This window comes from Leucopleurus acutus, assembly GCF_964270905.1.
Source record: "Leucopleurus acutus genome assembly, chromosome: 7".
NCBI classification, from domain to species: Eukaryota; Metazoa; Chordata; class Mammalia; order Artiodactyla; family Delphinidae; genus Leucopleurus; species Leucopleurus acutus.
The window spans coordinates 7,266,538-7,282,695 of NC_139150.1; the positions used below are offsets into that span (position 1 = coordinate 7,266,538).

The 16,158-nt window shown below is 53.1% G+C and overlaps 1 protein-coding gene across 2 annotated transcripts in view; it reads left to right on the plus strand.

Moving 5' to 3' along the window:
• Positions 1–15,607, plus strand: part of ZER1 (zyg-11 related cell cycle regulator) — a 28,875-nt gene extending 13,268 nt beyond the window's left edge. For both annotated transcript variants that reach the window (XM_082843290.1, XM_082843291.1), the window contains exons 3-16: positions 106–256; positions 481–917; positions 1,230–1,406; positions 2,688–2,802; positions 2,950–3,096; positions 3,428–3,601; positions 7,158–7,373; positions 8,267–8,308; positions 8,475–8,594; positions 9,293–9,408; positions 9,756–9,944; positions 11,109–11,206; positions 12,834–12,936; positions 15,393–15,607. In XM_082843290.1, the coding sequence (XP_082699416.1) occupies positions 106–256; positions 481–917; positions 1,230–1,406; positions 2,688–2,802; positions 2,950–3,096; positions 3,428–3,601; positions 7,158–7,373; positions 8,267–8,308; positions 8,475–8,594; positions 9,293–9,408; positions 9,756–9,944; positions 11,109–11,206; positions 12,834–12,936; positions 15,393–15,450 (2,143 nt within the window). In that variant the 3' untranslated portion in view covers positions 15,451–15,607. The remainder of the gene's footprint in view (positions 1–105; positions 257–480; positions 918–1,229; positions 1,407–2,687; positions 2,803–2,949; positions 3,097–3,427; positions 3,602–7,157; positions 7,374–8,266; positions 8,309–8,474; positions 8,595–9,292; positions 9,409–9,755; positions 9,945–11,108; positions 11,207–12,833; positions 12,937–15,392) is intronic.
• Positions 15,608–16,158: the final 551 nt, after the last annotated feature.

Here is a 16,158-nt window from a genome sequence, read left to right on the forward strand (position 1 = left end):
GCTGCCGGGTGGCCAGGGAAGGCTTCAGAGGAAGGGGAGGGCTTGTGCTGGGCCTTGAAGGGAGCATGCGGGTCCCTCCCTGAGCCAGGCTTCCTTCCCTCCCAGGTATGTGGAGCTGGTCAACGCCGCCTGCAACTTTGAGCCGCATGAGAGCTTCTTCAGCCTCTTCTCGGACCCCCGCAGCACCCGCCTCACCCGAATCCACCTCCGCGAGGACCTGGTGCAGGACCAGGACCTGGAAGCCATTCGCAAGCAGGTGAGACCTGGTCACCAGGCACCGGGGATGGCCGGGGGAGGCCACCCTGAGACGGTCAGGCAGAGTTGGGGCAGGACCGGTCACCTCCAGCCCAGGAATCCTGAGGCGCCTCCAGGGCTCTCCCCCTCGTGCAGACCCCTCCCCAAGCCCCACGTGTGGCTCAGGGCCAGGCCTAGGCTGGGGTGTGGGTGCAGAGGTGATAACGGGGCTGTGCCCGCCGCCAGGACCTGGTGGAGCTGTACCTGACCAACTGCGAGAAGCTGTCCGCCAAGAGCCTGCAGACGCTGAGGAGCTTCAGCCACACCCTGGTGTCCCTGAGCCTGTTCGGCTGCGCGAACATCTTCTACGAGGAGGAGAACCCGGGGGGCTGTGAAGACGAGTGCCTCGTCAACCCCACCTGTCAGGTGCTGGTCAAGGACTTCACCTTCGAGGGCTTTAGCCGCCTGCGCTTCCTCAACCTGGGCCGCATGATCGATGGGGTCCCCGTGGAGTCCCTGCTGCGGCCGCTCAACTCGCTGGCCGCCTTGGACCTCTCGGGCATCCAGACGAGCGACGCGGCCTTCCTAACCCAGTGGAAAGACAGCCTGGTGTCCCTCGTGCTCTACAACATGGACCTGTCTGACGACCACATCCGTGTTATTGTCCAGTTGCACAAGCTGCGGTGAGCTGTGAGCCCAGAGCTCGCGGGGTGGGGGTGGGGAGGTGCGGATTGTCAGTCCCAGAAGATTCCTGAGCCCCCGGCCAGGCAGAAGGTGGGGATAGAAGGGACAGTCCTATTCCTTAAACCCACTGTTTTGGTCTCACCGGGGCTGTTAAGGGCACCTGGGTCCCAGCACGTTTTTTCCCAGAATGCCCTGGAGTGGTTGTAACAGGGATGGGCCCTCCCCTGCCATGGACTGAAACAGGAGGGGTCTACGAGGCAGCCCCAGTCTGTGTCCAGCTCCTGACCTGTGCCCCCAACTCCAATCTCCAGACACCTGGACATCTCCCGAGACCGCCTCTCCAGCTACTACAAGTTCAAGCTGACTCGCAAGGTGCTGAGCCTCTTTGTGCAGAAGCTGGGGAACCTGATGTCCCTGGACATCTCTGGCCACATGATCCTGGAGAACTGCAGCATCTCTAAGATGGACGAGGATGCAGGACAGACCAGGTGGGGACCCACCTGCCATGTTTGCTAGCAGGGTATCATTCAACAGGCATTGACCAAGTGCCCCTCTGTCAAGTGCTTGTCCTGGATGCTGGACAGAAAGAAACAAATCAGACCCTCCCGAGTCTGTGTGAGCTGCACAGGGCTCTGGGGTTGCCCTGAGGGTCAGGAAGGAGGGAGGAGGAGGAATGGCACCCAGGCTCTGCAGAAAGCTCATTCTGAGTTTGCCAGAGGAAGGGTGTTCTAGCAGAGGAGACAGCACGTGCAAAGGCTGGAGGTACTGCACGGGGAGTGACTGGGAGATTACGGCGCTCAGACGGGCCGGAGCTGGTGTGGTGGTATTAAGGTAAGGCCAGCATACCCGCCACTCGTTAGGTGTTGCGACAGACAGGCTGGTCCCCAGGTTCGTTGTTTGGAGGAGAGAGCTGATTCAAACCCATCCAGCTGTCACTGGCTGTAAACCCTCTCCCCGACCGGAATGGAGTGGGGTTTGGTTGATGGGCATGTCCCTTCATGACTGTTGGGGGAACCTAAAGGTGACACATCCTCACTAGAATGGCAGATAAGATTCTCCAAAGATGGCTGCAACAGTATCTCCTATCCCACATGTTCTCTACAGTGTGACCTTGTCACCCTCCCATCAAGAGGTGGGGTCTATGTCCGTCCCCTGCCTTTAAAAGAAAAAAAAGGGACTTCTCTGCTTCCCTGGTGGCACAGTGGATAAGAATCCTCCTGCCAATGCAGGGGACACGGGTTCGAACCCTGGTCCGTGAAGGCCCCATGTGCTGCGGAGCAACTAAGCCCGTGTGCCACAACTGCTGGGCCTGTGCTCTAGAGCCCGCGTGCCACTACAACTGAGCCTGCATGCCACAACTACTGAGCCCGTGTGCCACAACTACTAAGCCCGTGTGCCACAACTACTGAGCCCGGGTGTCACAACTACTGAGCCCACGTGCCGCAACTACTGAGCCCTCGTGCCACAACTACAGAAGCCCACATGCCTGGAGCCCGTGCTCCGCAACAGGAGAAGCCACCCTGGTGAGAAGCCCGTGCACCGCAACAAAGAGTAACCCCTGCTCGCCACAACTGGAGAAAGCCTGTGCTCAGCAACGAAGACCCAACACAGCCAAAAAAAAAATCAAAAACAAAATAGACAAGGCCGGAGGGCCTAGCAGAGGGCCCCAAGGAAACGCCTCGCCACCCCCCAGGGAGAGGCCCTTGTTTGTGCTGACCCAGGGCAGCCCCGGGCCCCAGGCCACTCACCCCAACACCCTCTTCCCTTAGCATCGAGCCTTCCAAGAGCAGCATCATGCCGTTCCGGGCTCTGAAGAGGCCACTGCAGTTCCTTGGGCTCTTCGAGACCTCCCTGTGCCGCCTCACGCACATTCCGGCCTACAAAGTGAGAGGGGGAGGGGGAGGGGAGGACCAGGGTGCCCCGGGAGAAGGGAAGGAGGGGTCTGCCCTGGGCCTAGAGATGGTGGCACTGGGATCGGGCATCCCAGTGCTTGGCCTCTTCTGGGATGTTCTGATCATGCTCCATCTCCAGGTGAGTGGTGACAAAAATGAGGAACAGGTGCTGAATGCCATCGAGGCCTACACGGAGCACAGGCCGGAGATCACCTCACGGGCCATCAACCTGCTTTTCGACATCGCACGCATTGAACGCTGCAACCAGCTGCTGCGGGCCCTGAAGGTCAGTCCCGACCCTGGGGGCCCTCGGGCTCCGGTCCATTCCCACCACTCCCTCCTCTACACCCCTCCTCTTCCCCAGGACACCAGCCGTGCCGCCTCCCAAACCCCAGCCCCGCCTCGCGGTGCCTAACTTGCCCCAGCACTGGCCTCGTCCCAGGACCGTGGCCTGCCCCAGTTTCTGCTCCCCAACTCCTACTTCTGCCCTCAGGCAGCAGGATCAGGCTGAGCCCTGCCCCAGAGGACCATCCAAGCCCCTCTCACAGCCCCAGGCCTGTCCCCGCACAACTTGGACAGGCCTGGCCAACCCCGGCCCGTACTCTGTCTTCATACAGCTGGTCATCACGGCCCTCAAGTGCCACAAGTATGACAAGAACATTCAAGTGACGGGCAGCGCTGCCCTCTTCTACCTGACCAATTCCGAGTATCGCTCAGAGCAGAGCATCAAGCTGCGCCGGCAGGTCATCCAGGTGGTGCTGAATGGCATGGAATCCTACCAGGAGGTGACGGTGAGCCCCCACCCGCTGCCTGCTCTGACCCAGACACCCCACTTCCTGCTCACCCTGTGTGCCCCAGCCTCGCCAGCAGGCTCGCAGAGCCCTCCCGGTGCCATGCTTGCTCTTGCCCTTTCTCTCCCGGCTCTGTACCGCCCCCCCCAACCCCCCTTTCCCGCGGCATCGCTGCCAGACTCTGGGACCTGGCATTCAGGGCCCTGGGACCTGGCCCCACCCGGCCAGTCCATCGCCCACTGCCACCCTCCCCCAGGGGCCCTGTCCTCCTGACTCTGGGCCTTTGCTCGTGCTAACTCCTTAGCCTGCCCAGCGACACTCTGCTGAGGTGGGTATTTTTTTCAATAACTGCTTTTATTATAAAAGTAATCAAAATTTTTACTGGAGAAAAATTACAGTTATAAAAGAAAAAACAACAACAACCCGTAATCCCAGCACACAGAGAGCCAAGATTAACAATGGATATCTACTGTTCTGGCTTTTAGTCTGTGCATATTTATTTAGTAAATGGGACCATTCTGTGTGTACTGTTGTATAACCTAGATTTTCATTTCAACAGCGTCTTGTAAATGTGAACATCTCCCATATCAACAAAACATTTTACAACAATATTTTAAAAGCATTGTTTCTTTTCTGATTACAAAAGTGAGATACCTAACGCTTAGAAAACAAATTCAAGTAATAGAAAATGCACTAACTAGAAAGTGAAAGTTCCAATCCCAGCTCTCCTCCCGCCCCGAGGCAGCTGGTTTGAACAAGTTGGCTTCATAATTGTTGGTGTCGGCATTGTGTGAAGTGTTCTTATTCAAGGAGAGGCTGCCCTGGTGCTGACTCTGTGCTGGGGCTCAGAGGCAGTGGTCAAGCCCCATCCCCGAGGGGTAGCAGGACGGGGCTCCCCCGAATACACGGGCTGCACTTACTGAGTCAGCCCCACGGTTGAACATTTAGGTTGCTTTTCATGTTTTGCTATTTCAAATAAGGCTTTGCTGAATACAAGTAATTGATGCTCCTCATGAGACACGTCTAAAAAGGAGAATGGCTGGAGCAGTGGGTTTGTGTATTTTTAAAGCATTTGGTACGTGTTCTTGCATTGTCCTCCAGAAAGGCTCTGGTGGGGATATAGTCTCTGCAGGGATGAGAAGGCCCCCTTTTCCACTGCCTGCCAACTCCAGACCTTAGAGCAACAGTTCTTCCTGCGTTGAGATTGATTTTATAATCAGGTAAAAGGCTTGTCTTTTTTTTTAACGAGAAAAGAATGCTAGCTGAAGACTCGCAAATTCATAAACTCTTTCAAAGAAATAGAAATTCAAGTAACAAGATAATCACTTTTTAAAATTTATTTATTTATTTAGTTAGTTAGTTATTTTTGGCTGTGTTGGGTCTTCGTTTCTGTGCAAGGGCTTTCTCTAGTTGTGGCAAGCGGGGGCCACTCTTCATCGCGGTGTGCGGGCCTCTCACTGTCATGGCCTCTCTTGTTGCGGAGCACAAGCTCCAGACGCGCAGGCTCAGTAGTTGTGGTTCAAGGGCCTAGTTGCTCCGCAGCATGTGGGATCCTCCCAGACCAGGGCCCGAACCCATGTCCCCTGCATTGGCAGGCAGATTCTCAACCACTGCGCCACCAGGGAAGCCCGATAATCACTTTTTGACTCGAGAGATTGATGATGTCCGTTGACAAAGGTCAGGGGAAGAACACACTCGCACTTTCCACTGGTGAGGTGTGACCTGAACAACCTCTTCACAGGGCAACTTGCAGAGCCTGCCAAAACTGTGAATGCATTTATCTTTTGGCGTAAATTCCACAGTTAGAAATGTTCTTAGAGGAAAAAGATACATGTACATCCTCCCTTTTTGATTAAATAAGAAGTCAGAGGCAACCAAAATGTTTTAGCAATAGGGGCCTGGACCTGAAAGATTAATGTAAGATCTGCCCACATCATGGGATATGATGGTAAATCTGTACATCCTAACATGGAAAGATGGATGGCCCTGCATGTTGATAAGTGAACAGAAGTTTTGGACCAATATGGATAAAACCTTCTTTCGCCTCTCCCCTCCCCCAAGTATACATTTGTATTTCCATGGTAGAAAAATCTAGAAGGTTGTGCATCAAACTTTTTTTTCTTTTAATATTTTTGGCTGCGTTGGGTCTTCGTTGCTGTGCGCAGGCTTTCTCTAGTTGCGGCGAGCGGGGGCTACTCTTCGTTGTGGTGCGTGGGCTTCTCATTGCGGTGGCTTCTCTTGCTGCGGGACACGGGTTCTAGGTGTGCAGGCTTCAGTAGTTGTGGCACGTGGGCTCAGCAGTTGTGGCTTGCGGGCTCTAGAGCACAGGCTCAGTAGTCGTGGCGCACAGGCTTAGTTGCTCCACGGCATGTGGGATCTTCCCGGAGCAGGGCTCGAACCCGTGTCCCCTACATTGGCAGGCAGATCCTTAACCACTGCGCCATCAGGGAAGTCCTGCATCAAACTTTTAACGGCAATTACTTCTGAAGAATTAAGTGGGGGACTTTATAACTTTCTACTCAGATAGTATTTTTTGAAATTTTTATAGTAAGTATTGCTTTTATGATTTAAAATAATTTTTTTCTCAAATTACAAAATATATGTATATTGTGGGGGAGAAAAAGGACAGAGTTAACAAGGGTTAACAAGTTAATTAGAGGATTAGGATATCCTCTAATTTATATAAGTAATGAAGTATGGTGAACTTCCAGTATCTATTGAGAAAGCATGGAAGGAAATTATGAGGAAAATGCACTGAGAATACTGTAAAATAAAGAAAGAAAGAAACTCACAGACAGCACAAAGAGTAATTGAGGATGTGGAGTGACTGGAACTTTTCTGTGCTTCTGGTGGGAGTATAAACTGGTACAGCCACCTTGGAAACAGTCTGGTGTTACCTGGTAAAGCTGAAGACGTGCACACCTTGTGACCTAGAAACTCCACCCTGCGCGTGGGTGCCCTAGAGGAGCCCACACACATGGACACCAGGATGCACGTACAGGACATTGTTTGAAGTAGCCAAACACTGAAGTCTACCTGAACGTCCGCTAGCAGTGGACTGCATAAATAAATTAGAATTCTATACTGCAAATGAAAAAAAATGCATTTCAGCTACTTATAACAAGATGGTTGATCTTGCAAACCTGTGGTTGAACAAAAAGCCACAAGATGCTAGAGAATCTTTCAAGTGAAAGGCAGGGATGGGGCTCTCTCATGGGGAGAGGGGCTTATGACCAGGAAGGGACATATGGGGACTTTTGGGTGCTGGCAATGTTGTTTCTTGACCCAAATGGTGTTTACATGGTTGTTGAAAAGCTTGTTTGCTTTATAATTATTTGCAAAACTATACATTTGTGTTTTATGCACTCTTCTGTATATTACAGTTCACGTTTTTAAAAAATATTTAAAAAAAAAAAAAGCCTCGTAGTCTCCTCTTCCAGGCAGCCTTCGTGGACCACCACAGCTCTGGATGATCTCACACCTCTAGGGAGCCCCTCAAGTCCAGCTCCCAAGGCTGACCCTGACTGTGCTCCGCTTGTCTCCTGGCCCCGCCCAGGTCCAGCGGAACTGCTGCCTGACCCTCTGCAACTTCAGCATCCCTGAGGAGCTGGAGTTCCAGTACCGCCGAGTCAACGAGCTCTTGCTCAGCATCCTCAACCCCACGCGGCAGGACGAGTCGATCCAACGCATCGCCGTGCACCTGTGCAACGCCCTGGTCTGCCAGGTGGACAACGACCACAAGGAGGCCGTGGGCAAGATGGGCTTTGTCGTGGTGCGTGCGCGCGCGGCGGGGGCTGCGTCTCCCTCCCTCCTCCACAGCCCCACTGCCCAAAGGGAGGATTTGGGCCGGACCAAAGGAAGAATTTCCTGGGACTTCCCTGGTGGTCCAGTGGTTAAGACTCTGAGCTTCCAATACAGGGGCTGCGGGTTCGATCCCTGGTCTGGGGAGCTAAGATCCCATGTGCCGCGTGGAACAGCCGCCCCCCCCCCCCCAAAAAAACAGCTACTTCCAAAGGAAGAATTTCCTAATGGTGAAAGTTGCTGATGACCCGTAGATTTCCTCCACCTAGAGAACACTCTGTCATCCTCTCCCAGCCCCTCCACTCTCCTGTTGGGTCCCACTGTACAAGTCACTCCTGCCTCCTCAGACCAAGTACCCCTCTTATGTCTTCCCAACTGGGATTAAATAAATATCTGAGGGCCTATCTGTTTAACATCAGCCTCCCCACTGGCTGTGAGCTCCCTCCGTAGGGAGAGACGCTGTGCTTGTTCCTTCCATCATCCCGTCCCCGGCACTTCCTAGCACAGGGCCTGGTGCACAGTGGGGAGTTAATAAATACTTGCTGAAGAAAGGAAGGCACATCTAGTCTCCTCCTTTCAGTTATCACTGGGGAGGCTGAAACCCACAGAGGAGGAGGGCCGTGCCCACAGCCACGTGGGGTCAGGCTTGAGCCAGGACTAGCACCCAGGCGTCCTGATGCCAAGTATCAGGTCCGTGGGTGGTACTTCTCCCAACAGCCTCGCAAATAGAGAGGCAGATTTGGTCTCGTCGGGATGTATTAACAGGAATAGAATTGCTGACTCTTCCCTCCCTCTTGGTTCTTGGGGGACATGGTAGCTCTTGAAGCCCTGGCCCCCCTGGCAAGTTCTCTTCTCTGCCCACAGACCATGCTGAAGCTGATTCAGAAGAAGCTGCTGGACAAGATAGTAAGTTGAGTCTTCATGGAGCCCCCCTGCCCCTCCCCTAGCCTGAGAAGGGACTGGCTTGCCCCTGGGGGGGTGTCCACATTGTGTCAGGGGACCCTGTCACCGGGTGCCAGGAGCCTGGGGGCCCATCCAGGTGAACCTGCGCTGAGCCCTCTCCCCGCTGCAGTGCGACCAGGTGATGGAGTTCTCCTGGAGCGCCCTGTGGAACATCACGGATGAGACCCCCGACAACTGTGAGATGTTCCTTAACTTCAACGGCATGAAGCTCTTCCTGGACTGCCTGAAGGTAGCGCCCTCTCCAGAAGCCTCCTTGACTCCCGCTTGGCCGCTCTTCTGTCCCCACGTCCCCCAGCAACCCCTCTCCCCATGGTTCCCATGGAAGGGCAGAGGGGGTCAACTCACAGGCCCGCCAGCCCAGGATTTGCTGCCAACAGGGAGGAGCTCCAGAGGTCTTCCCTGACCCAGACGACCTGGCTGGGCGCCCACTTAGAGCCCTCCCTCCAAGGGAGAACTCAGACCCGTCCTTCTCAGCACGATTTCTCAGACTCTCCAGGTCTGGCTAGGGTCCACTGAGGTATCAGCCAGACAGAATTCTGTCCAGTAGGATGGTCTGTTCATCCTAAAACTCATTCTTGATTGTCTTGCTCTAGTTTCCAAAAGGATTCCCTTAGACTAATATTTTGAGCTTTGGTAAATAGAATCATGTTTGTCCCATTCATAATTTTATAGGTCAGATCTCCACTCAGCCTTTGATTTTGTGGCAGGGAGCTCTACCACTTTAATCCCTTGTAGTGTGTACCCAGCACTGTCCTAGGTGTACCGGAAGGTAGGAGAGCAGCAGATTGCACCCGCCCCCACCCCACCCCCGCTTTGTCTATCTAGTTGAAATGGCCAGACAGATGCTCGTAAAGCTTCTAGGTTACCAGTATCAGACACTAATTAAGTACTCATTGATATGACCCCCAATGGCTCTCATTTTGCCAGGAGTTCCCAGAGAAGCAGGAGCTGCATCGGAATATGCTAGGACTCTTGGGGAATGTGGCAGAGGTGAAGGAGCTACGGCCCCAGCTAATGACTTCCCAATTCATCAGTGTCTTCAGGTTGGTACTTCTCTTCTTTTCCTTTTTGCCTTGGCTGCCAGGATGCTCAGAGCTCTAGTCAGTGCTCAGTTCCAGTAACTGCTGTTAGCCTAGATTTCTGTTAGGAATGCCACCTTCACTCTATGATGCAGTTGCTTATTCTTTCAACCCTCCATAAATGGTCCTGTTGTAGCTGTATCTTACCTTAAGCGACCTTATATACCCTTTAGAAGTCATCTGGGTACAAATGATAAGTGATAAAGAAATCAATAGTACCTCTGGTATCTGGTCTTTTAGTTGGGGTCCAGCAGCTGGTATCTGAAGAGGGACTTGGGGATCAGGACTCCATTCTTCTCTCTTCTTGGCAGCAACCTGCTGGAGAGCAAGGCTGATGGGATTGAGGTTTCCTACAATGCCTGTGGCGTCCTCTCCCACATCATGTTTGATGGCCCTGAGGCCTGGGGCATCTGTGAACCCCAGCGGGAGGAGGTAGAGGAGCGCATGTGGGCAGCCATCCAGAGCTGGGACATCAACTCACGGAGAAATATCAATTACAGGTGCGGAGTGGGGAGGCGTGGGACGTGGACATGGGGTAAGTGCTAGGACAGGATGCTCCTTCCCAACAAGGTCTGGTGCGAGCTGCTTTCCCTCCTCCTAGTCCTGTGTCAGGCGTTACTAACCGAGGTGTAGTCCACGTAGAGCACAGCATGTAAATGCGCACATCTCACCTCTACAGTTTGGTGCCTGTTTCCTCACGTCGACACCTGTGTGTACCCAAAGCCTGTCGTTTACAAACATTTGATACCTGTCCAGTTGTGAAAAAAAAAAGGAGAAAATACAGACACGCAGCAGGAAACAAAACGGAAACCATTCATTCCCTAAAAGAGCATCTCCCCCCTAACATTCTGGCGTCTCCCTTTCCAGCAGTTTTCTATGCGCAGATTTAATTACCTCCAGTCCAGCTGGCATCAAGTCTTACTATCTCGTGTGTGAATTTCCAGCCGCAGCTATGCATCTCCCTCATCGTTTTATGACTGAGACACTTTCTGTGTGCACCTGGGCCATCTTGTATTGATGGACATTGAAGTTGAAAACCCGTGTTGGGAGGAACAGGCTCATGCTCGTGGCTTTGCCGACACTCCAATTACTGTCATTTCAGAGGAGAGCTGAAGTGGAATCACTGGCCCGGGGAGGGGGTGGAGGTTGCACATACATTTTTCAGGCTTTTGGACCATGACTCCAGATGATGCGTAGTAGAAGGCCATTATGGGAAGTGCGGTCAATCTCTTCTGCTTCCCAGGGTCCTTTGTCCCCCACCTCCCAGGCTGGGGCTCTCCTCCCTGCCGTGGTCCCCAGTTTCTGCACCACCTCACCTGTGTTCCTCCTACCTCCCTCATGCTCATGACCTCTCTCACCAGGGTGCTCTCTTTGTGGAGCCTGAAGGGCCGGGTGCCCCCCGTCCCCTCCATCCTACTGGCCTGCTCATCATTTGTCCACGGGACCCTTCAGTGAGGACAAACCCCCAACAAGAGACAATGCACCTCCCCCCACAATGCCCGGCATCAAAAGTGACCTTGAGGGAGTTCCCTGGTGGCCTAGTGGTTAGGATTCCAGGCTTTCACTGCCATGTCCTGGCTTCATTCCCTGGTCAGGAAACCGAGATCCCTCAAGCCGCACGGAGTGGCAAAAAAAAAAAGTGACCTTGATTTTTCTTCCTATAGGTCATTTGAGCCAATTCTTCGCCTCCTTCCCCAGGGCATCTCACCTGTCAGCCAGCATTGGGCCACCTGGGCCCTGTACAACCTGGTGTCTGTCTACCGTGAGTACCCACTAACCCTTTGTTCACTCATCGGCTGAAAGCAGACTTGCCCTCAGGGAGGTGATAATCCGGGTGGAAGTACTATGAGAGCTGGTGTCAGTGTCTGCGTCTCAGCACCCAGCCCTCCGCTTTCTGGCACTGGTGGGACACCCAGCATAATGGCTGGCCCCAGCCTCATTGGCAGAAGCAGGCCTGGCAGATGAGCCGGCCCATCCAGAGATCCCAGACAGCTTTCTTAATGTTTCCTGCTTCCATACAAGTGAATAGTCAAAAATCTCCATGCCTTCTGCAAGGCAGGGTAAGACCAACCCAAACCAAGAACTAACCCCCGAGGAAACAGACGTCCGAGAGAACAGGAGAGAACTTGAAAACAAGTCTCACTCATTTCCTCGGAGAGACTCCCACCCCCTCTTAGAAGAGCCCGAACTGTCCTCTGCTCAGTGGCTTTGGGGGAGAGGAAAAAGAGGGTGCAGCACCAAGAGACTTTGATTGCAGACCAGGTTTGACCCCTAGTTCTCTCCTTTACTGGTTATGTGATCTCATGCAGGTTATTTAACCTCTCTGGGCCTCAGTTTTCTCCTCCGTAAAATGGGGATAATAACACTTACCTCATAAGATTGATGTGAAAAGAGAACCAGAAGAAAGTGCTGAGCCCTGGTACCTGGATACTGCTCAGTCCTGCTACTGGCAGAGTGAATAAGAGTGCAGGCCTTGGGGGAAGACTGCCTGTGTTACTTTGAGCAGGTTTCTCGACCTCTCCGTGCCTCATTTGCCTCATCTTTAAAATGGGGTAGTAATAGTACTTTCCGCATAGGATTGCTATGAAATAAGACATGTAAAGTGTTTGGAAGAGTGCTTTGGCACATCCCAGCTGTTCAGTAAGCATTTGCCAATTTTCTATTATTCCTTGAGGTTAGTCTTACTAAAAAGTAGCACCTTGCCTCAAAGAGGCAGTGTGGCACAGAGGAAGAGCCCTGAGCCTGGACTCCCTCAGACAAGCCTCTAGAGTGACTTTGAGTGGATTACTTCATCTCTCTGAAACTCAGCTCTTTCATCATTAAATGGAGATGATAAAAATAGCTCCTACGACATAGAGCTGCTGGAGGGCCATTGAAATGCCTGTGTTCTCCGTGGAGCGTATAGCCCTGGATACCGAGCCCTAGAATGTTCTCTGTTGGAGTGAGCCATGAAGCCACCCAATAGGTAGCCCTGGTGGTTCCATCCTGGCTGGAAATATTTTGTTAAAAGTACAAATAAACAGGTTCCTGGATCTGTTGAATCAGGATAGCCAAGGGCAGTGCTTAGGAAGCTCTATTTTTAAAAAAACTTCTCAGAGTAGAAGGTGCTGGTTTGGGTGACATTTGGCGGGGGGAAATGCCACCGTGAGGCAAAGAAGGGAAGAGCCTTTTCCACGGGGTTCACCCCTTGCTTCCCCCAGGTGGCCTCAGAACTTGGGCCCCAGGGCTGGGCAAACATGGCTCCTGGCCGGTTGCAGCAGTGCCCTCACTCAGGGCCGAGTCTTCATCCTGCCTTCTGGGAGGGCAGTTCTTGCAGCAAGGGTGGGTTTCTGAGCAACAGGCTGATAGAAATCCCACCCTGATCACCTGCTGTCTGTCCCTATCCATAGCGGACAAGTACTGCCCCCTGCTGATCAAAGAAGGTGGGATGCCCCTCCTGAGGGACATGATCAAGATGGCAACCGCGCGGCAAGAGACCAAGGAAATGGCCCGGTGAGAGACTGGCAGTGTTTCTGCTTGGGGCCTAGACTTGGGGGAGCGAGGGACACAGCCAGGCCCTCTCGTGGTTAGGAATGGCTGAAATTCCCAGGGGCAACTCAGAGCTGAGTGAGGAGGTGGACAGCATACTGACGTCCAGCTGGGGCCTCCCTGAGTGTCATTTTGGCCACAGTGCAGCCGGAAACTGGATGACCAAGCTCTGAGCGGAGCGTCATTGCCCTCATCTGTAAACTTTATTTTCTTACGTCTTCTCATCCCTGGGCATTAGCAAGTCAGGTCAGAACTTGTCATTATTTTTGGCCAAAGACATTCCAACTAAAGAGAGGATACAGTATGGTAAAATACATAGGGATCAGGCAGAATGCAAATGAGTTTCTGAATGTGAAGGCCCCGGACACAGCAGGGCCATCAAGGCCTTCCTCTGCTGTGTCGTTTTCACTACCGGGTCTAAAATATCATCTACCGGGATCTCACACCCATCAGTGCACAAGAGACCCTCAGAGATGCTACGTGTCGCAATCAGCAGTAACGACCTTGCTTTCCCCAGGATGCATTCTAGAAGAGAACAGAGTTAAGTTTACCCCAGTTCTAAACACAGTACAGAATAAAGAGTATCGTGGGGGAGGGGCCTGGAACTCAGAGGCTCCCCAGACAACTACTCACTGGCTGTTTCTGCAGTTATTGTCGACAAAAGGCACTGCTTGGGCTTCCCTGGTTGCGCAGTGGTTGAGAGTCCGCCTGCCGATGCAGGGGACACGGGTTCGTGCCCCGGTCTGGGAAGATCCGACATGCCGCGGAGCGGCTGCGCCAGTGAGCCATGGCCGCTGAGCCTGCGCTTCCGGAGCCTCTGCTCCGCAACGGGAGAGGCCACAACAGTGAGAGGCCTGTGTACCGCAAAAAAAAAAAAAAAAAAAAAAGGCACTGCTTAAACGTTATTTTTGTTTTTAATTTATTTATTTTTGGCTATGTTGGGTCCTTGTTGCCGCGCGCAGGCTTTCTCTAGTTGTGGCGAGCGGGGGCTACTCTTCGTTGCGGTGTGCGGGCTTCTCATTGCAGTGGCTTCTCTTGTTGCGGAGCATGGGCTCTAGGCATGTGGGCTTCAGTAGTTGTGGCTCGCAGGCTCAGTAGTTGTGGCTCGTGGGCTCTAGAGCGCAGCCTCAGTAGTTGTGGCGCACGGGCTTAGTTGCTCTGCAGCATGTAGGATCTTCCCGGATCGGGGCTCGAACCTGTGTCCCCTGCATTGGCAGGCGGATTCCTAACCACTGCGCCACCAGGGAAGCCCACTGCTTAAACATTTAATTGACAGATTGTTCTGAGTTTGAGAATGGTAAAATGAGTGGTTCTCCAACTTAATCTCCCTAAAGAATCACCTAAAAAGATTGTTAAAAACATTCAGTCCCACCCTAGATTTTCTTTTCCGGTGGGCCTGGGAATGTGCATTGTCAACAGGGCTCCCAGGAGGTTTGAGAAGCACTGGGTAAGACTGACCCGTAACCTACCCCAGTCACTTTGAACATCTCTGTAAGACTTGAGGTGTGCACCCAAGCTGGCCAGCCTGATGGCAGGGTGCTTAGGAGAAATCCCTCTGCCTGTTCACCAGTCCTGTCCCACCCCAGGCATCCCTTACTTCCTAAAAGGCATTGAGGCACCTCTTTAGCACATGGAGGCTGCAGTGAACACACACACACACACACACACACACACACACACACACACACACACACACACACACACACACACACACACACACACACACACCCGCCACCAACCCAGAGGCTTAGTGTGAACGGGAAGGCCGTGCAGGGTTCAGGGTGACACCTGACGGCAGTTCCCAAGGGCCAGACCAGAGTGAGAGACAGACTTGAGATCTGAGCATGAGGGGTGACTCCCAAACGCTGCACGGGGACTTGGCCACTGCAGGGTGTCGGGCCCTTGTACTTTTGCAAGCACAGCTGCCCTAGCCCTACCCGGACCTGCTGCTGGAGCAGGATCTCTGGGTGAATCTGATGCGCAGCCAGTTTGGGGACCACCAGTAGACTTTGGGGAAGAAAAAGGCCTGGGTGTACGGGGAAAAGGTGAAGAAGGAAGATGTTGCTGAAAAAAAGACCAGAAGGTTTTGGAGGTTAGGCCTGAGCTGATTCAGGGACGCCCCTAACCACAGAAGCCCAGGCACTGAGAGGTGGAAAGGGGGCCTGGGGAAGTAGGAGGGGAGCACGCAGGGCTGATGGCATTCGTGGCCACGAGTACCATTTCCTGGGTACCCCGCACATGCAGGCCACTCTGCCCACCACTTTGTACACTTCATCTCATTCAGCGTCAACATCATGGTTAACGTTGGCTAACAAATCCAGCAGCCTGATCAGCTGGGAGGGGCTGGGAGGGGCTGGGAGGGGCTGGGCCCACCCCAACCCAAGCCCACCCTCCAATCCTCTTTCTCTCATTGTCTCCAGCAAGGTGATTGAGCACTGCAGTAACTTTAAAGAGGAGAACATGGACACATCCAGATAGAGGCCTCTGCCCCCACGGCCGCCACTGCTCTGGACCACGAGGCTGGGAGGAAGCACTCTCAAGCAGCCCAGCTGGCAGATCCCCACCCGGGGAGCCTCCCAACTGGATGAAGGGACACAGGGGGACTTTTGCACAACCGACGCTTTTCCTTAACATTAGTGAGATATATATATATATATAATATATATATATAATATATATATATATATTTTATATATATATATTATATATATATATATTTTTTTTTGGTTAGGAAGTGTGAAGTTTTGTGTGTATGATTTCTGTACAAAAACAAAAGAAACACTCCCTGAGTCCTCGCAGCTTCCTTGGCCATTCTCAAGCCCCAACTCAAAGCCTTCATCGCTGCCACACTCACTCCTACCCCTGCCAGACTAAATGCCTGTAACATTGTGAGTGTCCAGCCCTCGCCCTGTAACCTCTGACCTTGGCCTCCCTTCCTGTTAGGAGAGGCAGTGGGCTTTCGATAGCCCACTCCAGCACCCTAACCCACCCACCAAAGCCTGAGAACGCCCTCTAGGTTCCTGGGTGCAGCTGATGGGGTTTGGAGATTACAACTAACCCCACTGGGTCTCCCAAATGCCTTGGTGCTCTCGGCTGTGGGCCTCTGGGGCGAGCAAGTAAGCCGTACCTGCCTAGGTCCAGGCAGTCCCAGCCCCAGAGGGCCCTCGAGGAGTGGAGCTCACAGTG